Source organism: Homarus americanus, unplaced genomic scaffold, assembly GCF_018991925.1.
Source record: "Homarus americanus isolate GMGI-L3 unplaced genomic scaffold, GMGI_Hamer_2.0 scaffold48354, whole genome shotgun sequence".
Classification (NCBI taxonomy): domain Eukaryota; kingdom Metazoa; phylum Arthropoda; class Malacostraca; order Decapoda; family Nephropidae; genus Homarus; species Homarus americanus.
Window position 1 is genome coordinate 6,175,139 of NW_024723833.1, and position 17,688 is coordinate 6,192,826.

Sequence of the window (17,688 nt, forward strand, 5' to 3'; positions counted from 1 at the left end):
CTTGGTCCTGGCCACTTTACTGGGTCTGTTGCCTCTAGGCTGCCCCTCCCATTCAAACTCCTCATTCAGCAGATGAGTGCAGTGTTTTTCTCCAAGTGTCTTTGATTTCTTCATTATGAGCAATCACAATATCAGTTTCTTCTCACACACTGCGGGTCTTACAACGCCGGGAGTCAAAGGGTTAACGTCTCTTAATGAATCTCATTAGCACAAACCTGGCAAGAAGTGTCCTCAACCTTTGTACGTATAATAAAAAAATTACTGTACTATTCTTGAACAACTTTAATTTCTTGTATATATATATATATATATATATATATATATATATAACCATTTCATTCAAATTTACAAACTGCAGAATACTTTAAGTCACGTATAATATAAAATATAAAAACAGATTTGGCGATTCGCGGCCATTTTGAGAACCTAACCCCCGCGAATTTGGGGGGCCCCCTGTACATACAAAGAACTGTATACCGGTAATAGAACTAACAAAACATTAAATATAAACAAAATACAGTACTGTACAGTATACTGTACAATAATAAACAAAAATCAATAAAATATTTTAACACTTAGTTTGAGATGTGTATGTGGAATTTCCGGCTGCTTTGTTTACATAGCAGCAGCGCAAACAGAGTGCATTGGTTCTAATGCCTTCGTATTTCTTAATAATTTCTAGTTTCACTTGAATTGAAATCTCCTTCCGAGATTTCTTTGGACCCATGCTTGATAATTTTACCAATAAAATTTTAAGTCAACAACAATTTATTTAACTAATTCCAGATTTTTTTTATTTAAACCAACACTGCACTGTATATTCAATATGTTAACTAAATTTCAGAATGACCAATAATTTTAATGTAAAAATTAAAAAAACATTCAAGAGCACAACTTTCTTGATGTTTACTCCACTAGAAACAAAGGTAAACATAGAACCGATTACTGGCGGAGGAGTCGATCAGCTGATGTGCACACCAAGACATGTTTCTTGTAAGGCTGTTGTTAATAGAATTTGTACTCGTTAATAGAACTGGAAGTCTTAAGGGATGCGAGTCGTTAACTGAATTCTCGTAAATTGAACCGCTCGTTAATGGAGGGTCCACTATATACAGTGGTCCCTTGATTAACGAACGGTTCAATTAACGAAATTTCGGTTAACCAATTCACTCCCATAAGGATTTTCAGTTCCATTAACGAACAAAACTTCAATCAACGAAAGCCTTAAGAGAAACACACTGTTGTGTGCATCAGCTGATCGGCTAGTCCGCCAATACAGTAATTGGTTCTTTGTTTACATTCGTTTCCAGTGGAGTAAATATCGAAAGTTGTGTTCTTGAATATTTTATATTAAAATTATTATTCATTCTAAAATTTAGCCATCCAAGCTCTGTCTACATAAATTTTGTCAACTAATATTTTTGGCTCGATATATGTAACTTTATTCATTTATTTTTACTCGTTTACATGCACACACTGTTCTAAGGGCAAAGCTGTAATGTACATGTACAGTACTCAAAATAATGTACAAAATGAGTACAGTGGTCCCTCGGTTAACGAGTTACCTTCCATAATATTCTTAACTTCGGTTAACGAGCAATCCCTCGATTAACGAGTTTCTTACGAGCCGACCTGAACATGTTTTCGCTTGCATTTGGCGGTCCACCAGCTGTAGTATTAGTCTGCCAATACAGTTATCGGTTCTAGGGCTTAAATTCCTTACCATTTTAGCAAATATCAAGAAGTTTATACCATTCAATAATTTTGAAAGTTTAATATTAATTTTCTTTAGTCATTTTAACAATTATTGAACATAATTGAAGGTAATAAAACTAGTTTTATGCGCGCCATCCAGCCTCTCAACACACCATACAGGCGTCAGTCTTTGTGTCTTTTCAGTGGAGGTAACATCTTGCTTGAGACTCTCTTCAACTAAATGCTTTTTTTTCTGTGTTTGCAAGCAAATTATTGGTCATTTTGAAATTTATTTTACATATTGACAATATATAATGCAGTGCAGCGTTGATTTAAAAAAAATAATCTTGAATTACACCAAGAGAACTAAAATTTTATGGGTGAAATGGCGCCATGGAGTGACTTCTCTCCCTTCTCCTCCACCCCCATTCTAATTCCCATCATCATCATCCGGGAGCCTTCTACATACACACCTCAAAGTAAGTGTACTTTTCTACCTTTTTTGTTGAATTTAGACAATTTTCGGTGAGCTGGAACCAATTACCCAAAAACCCATTGAAACAATGGTTTCGGTTAACGAGCAACCTTCTAGAACAGATTGTGCTCGTTAACCGAGGGACCACTGTACTGAGATTTTTGTTTAGTGCAAACTATAGTATGTTTATATTCAAATTAATCACTATCTCATAAGAATTCCAGCAATGTAAATTATATTAGCCCCAGTCACTTCTATAACATTTTATAAGCAAAGAACAAAAACTCAATGTAAAGGGCATAAATAAACAAATAAATACTATACTGTACTTCACTAGGCCTTCGGTGCCAACTGTCAAACATGTCACTCTCACTTCCCCTTCTCCCCCCTCCCAGCCAGGGTTTAGTGGTTATACAGTAGGTGGTTTTTATCTTATATAATATCACAGACTAAAGTTAGGAGAATATAAATTGCATTGCTAGAATCCTTGCAAGACCACAAATAATTTGAATATAAACGTCATATATTTTGCACGAGATAAAAATTAATCGCCTGTATCACATTACAGTAGTGATATAAGAGTTCTGGTGTACGTATATATAATGTATAGTGATTTAAGGGGGATTTTTAGGAGTGTTTCTGACTTTATGCATTTTTTGGCTTTACTTTGTATGTACTTTTTCTGTGAGTTGGAACGAATTACCCAATATCCCATTGAAATAATAGATTCAGTTAACGAAATTTTAGGTTTATGAACGACTCTGTGGAACCAATTGCCTAGAGCAGATTTTGTCAATGCAGTTAATAAGCTGGTGGAATGAGGTGCGTTGGATTAGGCAATATAAACTCTAGAGCTCTTCATTATTTAATTTCCTCTTTACATTCTGCAATTGCAATTAATATTAACAATTATGGAACACAACTACAGTTGTTGTGCTAACTAGCTGGTCCATCTTGAGTATGATGGGTGTTTTCCTGGCCGACTTCTACTACGTAAACACCTTTTTCCTTTCTGAAGAATAGAAAAAATAGTTTTCTTTAAACATAAGGAAAACATTATAGATTTTGCTTAACCCATAACTGGTGATTAGCATCCAAGCATGTGACCACCGATGTTACTATCTCTGGTCAATCACATACTAGAACGCTTTTCTAATACAGTAGTACCCCGATTTACGCGGTCAATTGAACCCATGGGGTACTGCGGAAAGTGAAAACCGCGTAAAGTGGACAACAGAACATATGGGATTAATTCCAATAGAGACTGGCCCGACCCCCAAACTCCACTTTTTCAGACACAATACCTACGTTGTAGTAAAAATTACATCTTAATTTTATGATGGTATGCACACATAATTAATAATTAAGAGAAATATCAATAATATTAGTTTTTTAACACTTACATTAGTAGAAAAGATGGCTGGGCACACAGGGATGGGGGGTTGGTTCCGAGGCAGAGGGCAGATTATTGGCCCTCACCTGTATCACTTGAATCAATTGTATCACTATCCACCACATAGGCTTGCAGGGCCTCTTTGTCAAACCCCTCAAAGTCCTTATAAGTCCATATCTTCACTATCACTGACTTAGGCCGGCTGTGGTGGGTGGCGGGTGAAGAACTCGGTAATGTTTTGATGACTGGGCGACCTTGTGCGCATCCTGCCCGCGTCGCTTCTCGCGTATATGAGTAGATGCACCGCGGAAAGTGAAAGTTCGGTTCTGGCGAGGCACCGCGTAAATGAGAAATCGCGGAAAGTGAAACCGGGTAAAGTGGGGTAATACTGTATACTCTTCCCGTGCCTTTGAGACCGAGTCTAGCTACCATAATCTGTTGGCTGGTGGTGTCTGGCATCTTGTGTAAACGTTTCTTGCCACTCAGCCTTTAGGACACCCCCCATCTCTCCCCACAGTCAAGGCTGCAGGACTATACAGTAGAATCTCAAACTCTCGATAGTTATGGCACGTGAACATAATTGGTCACTCAATCAGGATGAGATACACGCTGAATTATTTGGCAGGTGGTGAAGATGAGCATGGTATTGACAGAGAGGTAAGTACTGTACAGTAATATCTCAGTTAGCCGAAATCCCTCAAACCTGGAACTCTCCGATAGCCGGAATTGAAATTTTCTCCGAAAATCGTTCCCAAAGTCGGAATTTTCCAGAAAATTGTGACTTTGGGAATGATTTTCTGAGGGGCACACTTTCTGGAAAATTCTGAAAAAATTTCCTGATACCCGGAAAATTCTGGGGATGGTGGATATTTTTCCGGGTTCAAGAGATGATGTAATGGGCAATTTCTGGAACTTCTAAGAACATTTTTAGTTACCCTGAAAATACCGAGGATGAGGGATTTTTTCCGGTTTTTCGAGTTCTCGTTACCCAGAAATTTCTCATTCCCGGAAGTGCTTTGCACCAATTGTTCTGGCTAATGTAGATATCACTGCTAGTGATATTGAAGGTGGTGATAGTGACCTGGACTACGTGCTTGAACAAGAGGAAAGCTTCAACGATGATGATGAGTGGCAAGTGGAGATGAGAGGGTTGCTGCCCTACCCATCCCCAGGAACATCCAGTACTCCCTCCATTTCACCTACCTCTACCACTGCATGGTTACATCTGCCCAATGCAAGTCGAAAGAAGAGGATGAGGTCACTGGTTTCCTCCTCAGGATCAACCAGCCCACATGAAGATAATCCTGACTCACGACCACACTTGACCTATGATATCTCCACCACAAACCAACCCACATGTGGCAGACAACACATCTGTAACTCCAGGCCCTCCCTCCCCACCAGACGACGGGCTCCAACATGCCGCTGTGGTCAAGGAAGAACACCTGCCAGAGTTAGTCCTGCCGACTGGTGGGCTTGGATTGATGGGGCTGATTTTGTAACCAAAAGATTTTGGCTTTGATGCATCAAACTCAGGAATAAAAATACAAGAATTCACAGCATACAACCAGGAGAGTGCCTACTTCAATTATTTCTGGGATGATGAGATTCTTGACATTATGGTGAGAGAAATGTACTGCTACATTTACTTCAAGATAGGTGGTAAGGTGTTAGCTTCACAGTCTTGTGAACACCAGTGGTATGACATAACAAGAGCTGAGATGAGGGTATTCCTAGTCTTAGTGATGCTGATGGGGACTGTGAAGAAAAATAAATACAGGGATTACTGGAGCACGGACCCTCTCGTCGAAACACCGATTTTCAGTAGTCATGTCAGTGAACAGATTCACCAATATATTGCAAGGACTCACTTTTTTGACAACCTGCTGGGCTTCCTGAACGAAAACAATGACAAGATGAGGAAGATTTGGGCCGTCTTCAATCACCTTCGAAAGAAACTCAAGGAAGTGTTTTACCCATACCAGAATGTCGTCATTGATGAGAACCTGATGTTGTGGAGGGGGAATATTGGGTTTTGCCAATATATTCTCTCTAAGCGCCACAGGTTTGGCCTGAATTTTTTGATATCTGTGACTGCAAGACTGGCTTTATGCTAGATATTGAACTCTATACCAGAAATGCAACAGAAGTGACTGTGGTTTATGAGCCTTGGAATGGCAGCAGCTGTTGTAAAGACTCATGGTTCTGCGTTTGAAGAACGCACTACCCCAGGTGGTGTTGTCAGCATGGTGGTCACCCCATGCACCTCACAGGTCGTCAATTTCCACGCACTCACGACCAGAAATGAAGAAAAAGAAAATCCATGTGTGTAGTCACACAACACTACGACCTAGGAAGCGTAGTGACACACTGTCGTGAATGTGACGTTGCCCTTCGCCTCCATACCCTACTACACTTCTAGAGAGAAAGGAGAGAGCTAAGATAATACTAGCGAATTGTTTGTAAATACAGGGAGTAAAAATAATAAGGCCTGTGTAAGTTGTGTGTAATAAAGTCACATTAGTATTTACATTGCTATTATTACCCTATCCATGTGTAACACATGTGCGTATTGCCATAGTAATCTAAGTGCAATATAAGCGAATAATATTAGTAAAAATGTTAGGAAAATACTCGTAAACTGAGAATGACGGAAAATACCTCTCCCGACCGTGTAGCGTTGCCGCTTGCAATAAAAAAACATCCATATGTTTATTCCATATATCTTTTTTTTAGTTTCATTTGCTATGCTGCTACATTCATATTTTTTGTGGAAAAAAAAATCATGTACTGTATAAACTGTACATGGTTGCAAGACAGACTGGAAGTACTGTGACAACACTGGGAGGGAGAAGACTTGGCACTACTAAACTAGCCCAGGATCTAAATGCAGCATAGCACTTTAAACGAGGCGAGTTGTCACTTTTACTAGTATTTATTGTTTTCTAAGGTCATTTTGGGGTGTTTGAGCCATAAAACAAAATTTAGATTTTTCCCAACCTGGGGGGGGGGATTGGGTTACCATGTATGCATAATAATATGACTTTTTGTGGGTTAAACCAAGATTAAAACCCTTCACACAAGCTCAGTGCAAAATAGAGTAAATACCATACTAACCCTGACTGGGCCATGGGGCTGAACAAGTGTGTCCATGGTTGGGAAAACAATATTGTACAATATTAATTAAAGTGTGGCATTTATACTAGGGTTCGGTCCTGGTAATATATACAGGTACTTTGCAAATAAGAGAGTAAAATGTTGTCACGTTTTATACAAGTTAAACATTATACAGTACAGTTTAGTGCAAATATTGTACTACACTGTATTCATAAATTACAACTTGTTGTATTTGCTTACCCCAGGAATACATTGCGAGTCTCAGAAATGTGTTTCTTCATATGACGCACTAGCAACCCTTGGTAAACAAATCTCTTACCACATTCTCCACACTGAAACTTCTTTTCACCTGCAAAACAATAAGTGACATTAATATGAGAAAACTAAAGAAGTTTCATTTACAATGAACTCTCATCTGATAAGTTGGCAGAAAACCTAAAAAAATAAGTTACTTATATTTATTTTTAAAGCTTTCTCACTTCAAATTGCAAAGCTTGATTCTATCTACAACATGCAAATTTTTTTTATTAAGACATATATGAATTGTTTACGGTGAGTCTTAAACAACTGTGATATTAATAAACAATTAATGAGTGCCTTCTGTCCTGCAACAACAATAATAATTTATATACAGAACAGTAATCAGGATTTTTCAGTGCCATAATTTTTAAGTTTGGTGCCTGATTTCTGCTTGAATGAATTACAGTAAACCTTTGTTATTTGCAGATTTACAATTTGTGGTTTCGACTGTTCACAGCAAGCAAATGGTAGCTAGCTCATGAGCCTCTATGAGTCACTCCCACAGCATCTCCCCTCCCTTGCTTGTACTCAACCTTTACCCATGGTGCATCATCTCATGTTGTGCATAAAAATTAAGTGTTTTGTGTTCAAAATGGAACCTAAAAAATGCCTAGTGCTAATGAAGGGGAAAAAAAGGCTATTTCAGTGAAGACCCTTATGAGAAAGTTGAATTATTAGATAAGTTAAAGGAAGGACTGACTGCCACAGTGCTTGGCTGGTGAACTATTTTGATAGTGAAGGTGGTCCCCTACTAGAAGAAACTACCAGTCACGATGTTTATTCGTACATGTACATAAATCAAACCTGGGACAATTTTTTTTCCTTTCTTTTTTTATATCAGATCATTGTATATTAGGGACTGCTTGTATTCAGTCACCTAAATGAATTTCTATTTACCAGTCATTCATGATGCATTGCTTGGCTTGGCTTAGCTTAGCTTATGGATGTATATCCTATACATTACCATTTCTCTTCGTGTTAGCAGGTACGGTACAGTAGACCCTTGCCATTCGTGAGGGATAAGTTCCAAGAAATGGCGCGAATTGGTAAAACCGCGAATAGCCACTTATATAATACCTTAGTGCATTAATATACAGGTTTACCTATACTGTGTATGAGAAACTTAAGTCACAATACTGTACTGTACTTACATTCGTATGTGGAAGTCTGGAGCTTTCTCAGTGTTCACTATGTTTTTGTCACGAACTTGCAGGAGCACTTGCTTGAACAGAATCATGAATTGCTTGTTCATTCATTCTTATGTGCCTTTTATGTTTCACTCCACTAGCATCACTAGCACTGACACTAGGTTGTCTTTTTGGGGCCATTTTCACAAAGAAACACGAAAATATGACACGAGATGCTTGGTCATGAGTACTGGGCGAGGGCAAACAGAGTGAGATGAGACGCCGCGGGTGCGTGAGGTGACTCGTTGCGCTGCGGGAGAAGGCTCTCATGCTAGCCACCAGTTGCTTACCGCGAATCGTCGAAATCGCAAATCGTAAACCCGCGAATGGGAAGGGTCTACTGTATACAGTATGGTACGAATAAAATGGGCAAGATGTCTTTCACCAAGCAGATGATGAGCCACTTTGAGATAGAAAAGCCCTACTACCACAAGCTTATAAAGGATAATGATAATACAGCATATGTGAATGAGCATATAAGCAAGAAACTCCTCATACTGCAGCCGAGTCAGTGTTTCTCACAGACAGGACGCATATGAAAAGAGAAGCACCTCAAGTGTTATAAGAGGTGGTGATGAACTGGTAAACAGCTTGCTCAGTACTGCCACCTGCATTTAAATTATTTACAGGTAAAAATTACTTTACTGTATTTCTAATTTGGCAGAAACCTCACTTTAGAGGAAGGTGGTCCATTCCATGTAAATCAACAAATTGAGGTTATACTGTACAGGTACTATAAACCTCAACTACTGTAATGCTGAAATTGTACATTGCTTTAGGCAACCAAATAATACAGTACTAATGATTAGAACAGTTACATTTCATATTTATAAACACAAAAGAAAAACATATGTACAGTAATTTCCTTAAAAATTAATACAGTACAGTGAGTTCTGCTATAACGCGTGTTTTGATAACGCGAATTTGCTCTAACGCGATTTATGAATTAGGAACGATATTTGTATAACGCGAACGCTTGTTTGCTATAACGCGATTTTTGCTTACTATTTCTCCAATTTTGTGGTATTAACTGTGAATATAGTAAAGAAGAATATCAACAAGAAGCGTTCTGGTGATAGAATTCCCGGTGATGATCGTAAAAGAAAGGATATAACACTTGAAGAGAAGCTCGATTTTATCAACCTCAAAATCACCCTTCTCCCCCATCAAGTAAAGTGTTACATTTACTGTATGATTTCATTATTAGATATGAATGTAACATTTATTTAGACTGTGCTATCCTTTGTGTTAGGCTAACTACTAAATTTTTTCGATTTCGAGTAATCTGCACCTCACCCTATTTTCTCCATAAGCCCTGTTATTTCTATTACGCGATTTTCTATAACACGATATTTTACAAGAACACAATTATCGCGTTATAGCAGAACTACCTGTACTGTACATTATACATTTTATGACCATGTACCGTTTCTCTTAATATAATTCAAACATTTCTGCCTATCATATACATCTTATAATTCCTATCTTATTACAAAGTGTATAACTGACAAAATTGCCTCAAAACACTGTGGTAACAGCATCTCGCCTTACATTGATGTTTGTTCCTGCTTATATCCATTAATTCTATATTGTGTCTTGACTTCCCCCTAACATTCAATATCAGTCAAATCCATTATTTTTGCCAGACTTTTCACTCATTATTTATTCATATACTGTACAGTGTACACAACCCATCAATTCTTAATGCATCACACACAATTTTCAGCTACAAGCAGATAACTAGTAGCATTAAAGAGAAACAAAATCAATAATTATATTAACTTTAGGAATTATCAATAAACTACTTACCTGTGTGACTCTGTAGGTGTTTATTTAACTTTGATTTAATCGCAAATCGTTGAGGACACTGAGGGCACTGGAATCTACGCATCTCTTGGCTCAGGTGGGTTAGACGGTGAGACCATAAATTACTTCTGCATTTGAAAATTTTATCACAATCCTAGAAAAAAGAAAAATATTTAAAAATTATACAAAATTTACTTTCATATTCAAGAAAAAAAATTGACATGCTGTGAGAACCATTATGCTCTACCCAGAAACACATGTTATCATGTGTCAGTCTTGTAATACAGACTTGGTTCAAATGTAAGGTTATACATAAATTACGGTAAAGTATATTGTACAGTACAGTTCATCTACCTCTTTAAGCTCACCGAGAAGTGACCCCTGGCTGTTGGTAAGTACACTGTACCCAATTTAGCTTTTTTTATTATTGCATATATATACAGTAAGAGTATATGATCAGAACCGATAATTCGGCATATCTGATTACTGTACTCGGCAAGCCCTCCATCCCATATGTGCTGAGTTATTGTACAGTACTATTTTGAACAGAAGTAGGAGACGCACATGGGGGTTATGGTATAAAAGTATTTATAAAGATGCACAACTTCACAGTCAAGTAGTACCTGTTTTGATTGAAAAGGTTAGTCACTACACTAAAAAAATATTAAGTGTTTTAGAAACAATAAGTAATACAGACCTCGCACTGGAAACCAGCAGAAGTACTAGAATGTTTCCTTAGACGGTGGTTGCGTAGTGATTTAGAGTAAACAAAACTATCATCACAAAGCTCACATTTGATCCTTATACCATGAAATGTGTTCTCATGCTGTTCTTGGTAACCCTGAAACAAAGATTCATAAATAGGAAGATTTTAATAAAAATTTATACACATTTACTAATAATTCCTTAACTGAAAAACCTTTCACACACATATACAGTACTGTACTGCCTCAGTTTATCCTTCTGCCTGTCCTTTGGTCTCCCTTTATATCTATTCCTAGTAATCTCAATCAATATATCTTTTATTAAATTACAGTACTTTGAATCCATTCTTTTCATTTATTCAAACAACTCAGTGCTCCAAACTTAATATCTCAATCACTCAAAGTAAAATGCTGTATAATTAATTTTGTAACCTGTCTGGTAATAAAAAAATTTATAACATTGTTATGTAACACCTATAAAAACTGTTAAACATAATATACAGTAATATTGCTTACAAGGTTTCTGAAGACCATACCACAGATTCTGCACATCTTCATGCGCTGCAACTGACTCTGGACACTCAATGTCTCCTGTAGACTTTTGGCAAGAGCACTTCTCCCTGTAAACAAAAAAATTACTACGCATAACTTGTACCTAACATTCATTAAGTCCTCATCTCAAATTAAGTATCCCACAGATATTCAAACTTCCCCTGCACAAACTATCATCCTTTCACCAAACAGTGACATTATTGTATTTCAGTTCTCTCTCTTGACCCAGCAAACATAAATTTTGTGCACCAATGCATCAGAGTTTAAAAAAAAAAAAAAAAAAAAAAAAAAAAAAAAAAAAAAAAAAAACCTCGATCTACCAGAGGAATGAAACCCTTGTTGTGATCACAACTGGGTTATAACCTGGGCTCCAATAAGTGATGACTTAACTAAATATTTAAGTTCTATAATAACTGTGATAGGCTTTTATCACATGTCCACTTTCCAAATACTATAGATACTGTAGATGTAAATGAATTACAGGTACAGTACTATAATCTGAAATGAGAGCTTGTGACCATCCTAAACATCTAGGCACGAATTCAGAACAGTGATTTGAAACCGCATGAAGGTTTAAACCAAGGATCGAGCGAAGATTGTTGGTATTTGAAACACTGGCTTGAGCCAACACAAAGACCCCAACCGGGTTGAGATCGGAATTGTTGATCCTCGCATTAATCCAGCCTGGAGGCAAGTTTAGCTGTTGATCTTTCAAACAAGTCAACATGAATTTTGACAGAGTGCGGTTTTCGGCGATATCAAATTGGAAATTTTGTAGAGAGAAGACTGATGACAGATACGCAGAATCCAATAAATTTTTATGATGACACGCAATTTAAACAACGATATAGGTTCAGCAAGGGAGATTTCCTTGATATTTTCCGTGATATGAAGCATCTACTTGAGAGACCTGTTGGCTATGGTTCACCTCTACCTCCCGTTCATCAGCTGATGATTGCTTTTAGATTCTTCGCAACGAATAGTTTCTCGGTAAGAAAGATTCTGGCTACTGAATGAGTTATGGTAATGTGTGACAACCCTTTTGTGTTTAGGGTTCATGAAGATGACACTTCTTTATTTTGAATGTTTTTCTCCAGGAAAACTATTTTGATGTATTTTCAATTATACAGTAATTGAATCAATGCAGAGTGCATTTGATTTTAATGTATTACAAAGGAAAGTCTTTTTTTTTAACATTACTAATCTGGGAAAATGTGGGGTTAAAAGAACAGAAAGAAGTCTAACCTAACTGAACCTAGCCAGGTTATTATGCCTTGCATCGATTCATTTTGCTTTGGTTAAGAATATTGACACCTGTCCCGGATTATATCTGCAATTTGTATGTAATTGTTCTTCCTCTATGAATTTCTTTGTTATCATATAACAACACAGCCATGTTGTAACACAGTTCCATAAATCATTGTAATTTGATAATAATTTGATGGTAATTATACTGTAGTAATAAAAGTAACTTTGCAAGGCGAGATTTCTCCTTCTTCGTAAAAACTCGTCGTGTCATAGTTGCCACCATAATCTTGTAAACATTACTCTTGCTGGTGTTAGGCTGTCGTAATGGTGTAACCAAAACGTGATTGGCTGGAATTTCAGCGTTCGAATCCTTGCTCATAATTGAAGATAATGCAACAAACTACCCGATCCGGGGTTCAAGTCGATATTCTGAATATGGGCAATCCACTGCAGGAAATCTCGGATTGAGGAATTTAGATTCGCAGGCCTGAGCCGAGCTCAAATCATCATTTCGAATTCGGGCCCTAAGGTTTACCTGGGCTTTAAAAACCAGAGGTGACTCATAAAAGAAAATTCCCCCAATTGTTGACACAAGGATGGACTTGAGGGATAAATTTTTATTGCTAACCCAAGTGTTAAAAAAACAGTAAATAAAACATGTTTATAAATACAGTACTGTATCATAAAACATATTGATAAACAATGTTCTACGGTCAATGGGACTGGAAACAAACTGGATTCATGAATTTCCTATTTTTTTAAATACAGTAATAGGCCAAGAATATACAAAATATTAAATAAAGTATAGGAACATACGTTGAAGGCTAGTGAATGTAATACCCAGACGACCGAAGAATTAAACATACTGTATAGTACTATAGAGACAAATTTTTTAATTAAAAACATGGCTATAAATTGTATGGTGCTGTACAGTAATACAACGAAGCACATTCACCAAGCTAGGTTCAGCATAATAGATGATTGGCACCACATTCAGTTATATTTGTGGAATGTGTGTTTTCCATTAAGCAGTAATAAATAACAAAGCTGATGAAACATAAATTTCACATTCTACTGGAAAATTAACATTATCAGTTACTGTACTTTACTCCAATGCAACTCGGTACAGTACCTGTAGTACAAAATATTAAACTCTGTTACCTGTTGATGAAGATGCTAATTTTGGCGGAGAATCAGAATGAATGGTTTTCATTATTGCTGATTTGTTAAAGTTTAATTTATTATCAGTAATATCCAAAGTGTCATCTTTGCATTTTACACTTTCATTATTTAGTTTTCTGGGAAATGCTTGCTCCTGTCCTTGATTTACAAAGTCACTTTGATGTGAATAGTTTCTACCACAGTAATTATTCACACACTGCACTGTAACACTTTGAGGGGCTGGATCTTCTTTTTCTAAATCAGAAATTCCGGGTGTCCTTTTCAGAATTCCACTTGAACAGATAACTTGTGACATAACTTCTTTGCTCCATACTAACTCTTCCTCACTTTCTACTGTCACTATAATTTCTCCAGGTGAGGAAGCAACAATTGACTTTTCATCTGTGTCACAACAAATGATCATCTCTAGCTGAGATTCATATCCATCTTCCATACTTTTTTCACTAACTGTCTTATTTAAAGAGTTACCACAGATAATTCCAATACCAGGATCTTTTTCAGTCAATGGACATGGAGATTGATTTTCACAGTTAGATATAACACTAATATTTGTATTCGGTGTCTGTATAGTATCTTTATATAACACGTTTGTTATTCCTTCTTTATCCTTCTTTAAACTGTCAATTTTAATAACATTTTCTTTAATAACTTTTGTCCTTGAAGCTGGTGAATTGACTAAATCTTTTGTTAGTGAAACTTCAATTACTTGAAAAAGAGTCTTACAGTCAGGATCTCCCATCCCCATACTGGATATATCTTTAAGGTTAAGTTCAACAATGCCAAGATCACATGTAAGTGATGCAGCAAAACCAGAATAATGTTTGAGCTGTATGTGATTCACCAAATATTCTTTACTTGTTAGATTTAAACCACAATATTCACATAATGTAGCCTCTTCTCTGTTTACCTGTACCTGCAATTAAATCAGGTTAATAAGTAATATCATAAATACAGGTACAGTACAGTGTTTAATTAATCTTTATCTTACTCTCTTGAATTATTTTTCATGAAAATTTACTGCATTATAAACAATAATAAATCTTACATAATGATGCTGTATGGAGAGATGGTCTAGTAGATCACTGTGGCTGAGAAGACAACACTTACAAGTTGGACAGACGTAAACCTCCTGAATATTTAATGAAGAATGGCTGAAATTCACATGTTGAGCAAGATCATCAGCAGACTGAAAACTCTTCCGACAGAAGTCACAAGAGTGCTTCAGGCAGTCACCATCGTGCACTATTCTGATGTGAACGACTGGAAGGATGCAATCTGGAGACCAAAGACATGAAGAATTTAAGTACTGTATGAAATCCTATTCCATTTCTCATGGTATTCACTCGAAGGTAATACTCCTAACAAACAATCTACTGCAGATTATTGATATGGCTACATCATGATTTGAGCTAGACACATTAACCAATAACTTAAGGAATTTTTCTTTTAAAGATGAAAGATTTCTTGGCTCAAGAAAACCATAGGTGTACTGTAGGGGGGTGGGGGTTAGGTTAAGTGGAGATTTTTAACCAGGTTACTGCTGAGGCTGGACTACACTTCTCAGGAAGAAAAATTTCTTAGATTACATGTATTGGTAAAAATAAGATACTGTGGTAATGTGTGAGAACACCAACACCATTACCACCAGAAGGTGTTGTTTGATTTCATTCATATTTTCCACAGATGTTCTTAGCATGATAGTATTTTAAAAGAGGTGACATTTACTCGAACCTAATAGAACCTCACCTAACCAACCAAAGAAACCTACCTAACCTTACCTAACTTCCTAGCCAGGGGCTCATATTAAACAGAAAGTACAGTACTTATTTTGATATCTGGTACCATTAACAAGCAACTTTATTGAAGCGGCATGGTTTAATTTAATATTTTTTGTGGACGTGAGAGTACCCTCGGACCAAGCAGGTCAGTTGTAAACAAACAGACATCACTTGGAGATGCAGCAGATTTTTCAGAGATGTTTTTCTTTTTATTTATTTTTTATCATATTTGCCACTTATCAGCTTACTAGCCATTTGGGCGCTCTATCCAGTGCTAGTACAGGAGGAAACCGGGGACCAGGAAACCTGTGGTATATGGTAGGGTCACACTGGATAACACCCTTCTCACGTGAGTCTGGGCAGAGGCTCGAACCCTTGACATATTGGTGAGAGTTATGTGCGTTACCGCTGTACCACCAACACCCCATGGTAGAGTATATAATAAATTTCTTCAAAAACAAAGCATGTAGACATCATTTTAGGGTTATATGGTCAGTTTTTCAATGTGTTTTACCCTGCAATTTCCCTCATCCTTCATGCCCTGTCCTTTACAGGTGATTTATGATCATAGAGAAAAATAATAATAAAATAATGATAATAATAATAATAACTCTGTAGTAGTAGTAGTAATAATAATATTAATAATAAAGAACCATAAATAGAAAAATAAAAAAGATCAAAAGTGAGAAACAATATACGTATGTATGTTGTGTTGTCAATAGTAAGAGAAACAATTGAGACCCTGCAACTGTGTGTAAATGAGGCAGAAAGTCAGATCAGCAACCTGGGACTTGGTCACAATTTTTGTGATACCATATGGCAGCAGGGTCTACCATTAGACAACACATTATGCCTCCAATATCTCTCCAGGCGGTAGTACCTCCCTGTAAGGTAGCTGCCTACTACTGTACAGTATTCTTTACATGTTTGGAAAATGTTAGGCATTTGTTCAACCTTTACCCTCTTCTTAATCTTACCTTCAGTTATATCAGCAGAGATCATGATTTAAATCAAGCATAAATTCCTTTAACCAAAGAGAGATTAACAAGATGATGGACGCACAAGGCGCTGTACATAACTTGTTTGTTTACAACTTTACACAGGACGACATAGGGTGAGTATATCCAGAGTACATAAACAGTACTTCCTTCCAAGCTATAATAATTCTCATTAACACTGCTTTTAATGGAAAATAATATTAAAAGTTACAATCTAATCAGGCAAGATGGAGTTGATCGATGTAAACCGATCAAACCAATTGTTTTGTATTGTCAGCTACAAATGCCGTCGCCGCTAGTCATGACCACTCTGGGAGATGGGACGTGTTAAATATTCTTGAGTAACCATCCCCAGTGTTCTCAATAACTACAGTTAACGTTAGAATGAATGTTATTTATCATTAACCTTGTGAATGCATTATGAACAGTATACTATTCTGAAGAGTCTATTCAGTCTCTCCCAATTAGTTGGCATCACTACAGGAAATTTAACCACTTCCTTTAACTTTTCAACCTTTTACAATGTTATTATATTGTTTTATTTTAACTTTATTTTTAGTGTTCCCACCAGCCATGAAGGTTGTGTCTCTCTTCTCGTTTCTTCCTATGTCTGCAGTTGTTGTTCTTTTAATTTTTCTGCTCATTATATTTTCTCATTTTCTTGATAGGTGGGTGGCCTGGTATTGTTATATATATAATCCTTCATTTACTAGGTTTCATTAATTATTTTACGGTGGTGATGGCTATGAACACTGTTGACTTATGTACTGTACTTGTTCTAAACTGTGAGTGTGGGTAATTCTTAGATTAACGTGGTTAATTGCAAAAATACACGAATTACAATTTATTTTGTTTTGAGGAACTATAAACGTGATACAGGAATTAATTATATTGATACTAAAATACGTTATATTTTATTTATTTTTTAACTTAAGGATATGAGGAAGGAAGGAGAGGTAGAAAAACTCAACAGATTCTGAAGTACTTGGCCCAAACAACAGTCCTGAGTTACGTTATGACTACGTGTAAACTTTTTATATAGTGATGGAAACTGGAGATGAGAAAAAGGAGAAGGAAGGAGGAAGGTTACAGGTAAATATTAATAAATTAGTGTTTTGAAGGCACATTTATTTTCATATATATTAGTTCTTGGATGGTTGCCTGCCACCTCTTTGCCGCCTATTTTCGTCTCGCTCATGTACACTTGACGCCACCTTTTATGAGCGTCTATGACAAGTAACGTCATTATATTA

At 36.6% G+C, this 17,688-nt stretch overlaps 1 protein-coding gene across 1 annotated transcript; it reads right to left on the bottom strand.

The window, feature by feature from the left end:
* Positions 1-3,023: 3,023 nt before the first annotated feature.
* Positions 3,024-17,028, bottom strand: LOC121863806 (zinc finger protein 236-like). The gene is made up of 8 exons (XM_042362645.1): positions 16,415-17,028; positions 14,705-14,934; positions 13,639-14,572; positions 11,194-11,297; positions 10,671-10,814; positions 9,977-10,127; positions 6,921-7,029; positions 3,024-3,182 (listed from the first exon to the last, which is right to left on the bottom strand). Exons 1-8 carry the CDS (start codon positions 16,437-16,439, stop codon positions 3,107-3,109), a joined length of 1,773 nt encoding a protein of 590 aa, XP_042218579.1. The 5' UTR covers positions 16,440-17,028; the 3' UTR covers positions 3,024-3,106.
* Between the last annotated feature and the right edge of the window lie 660 nt (positions 17,029-17,688).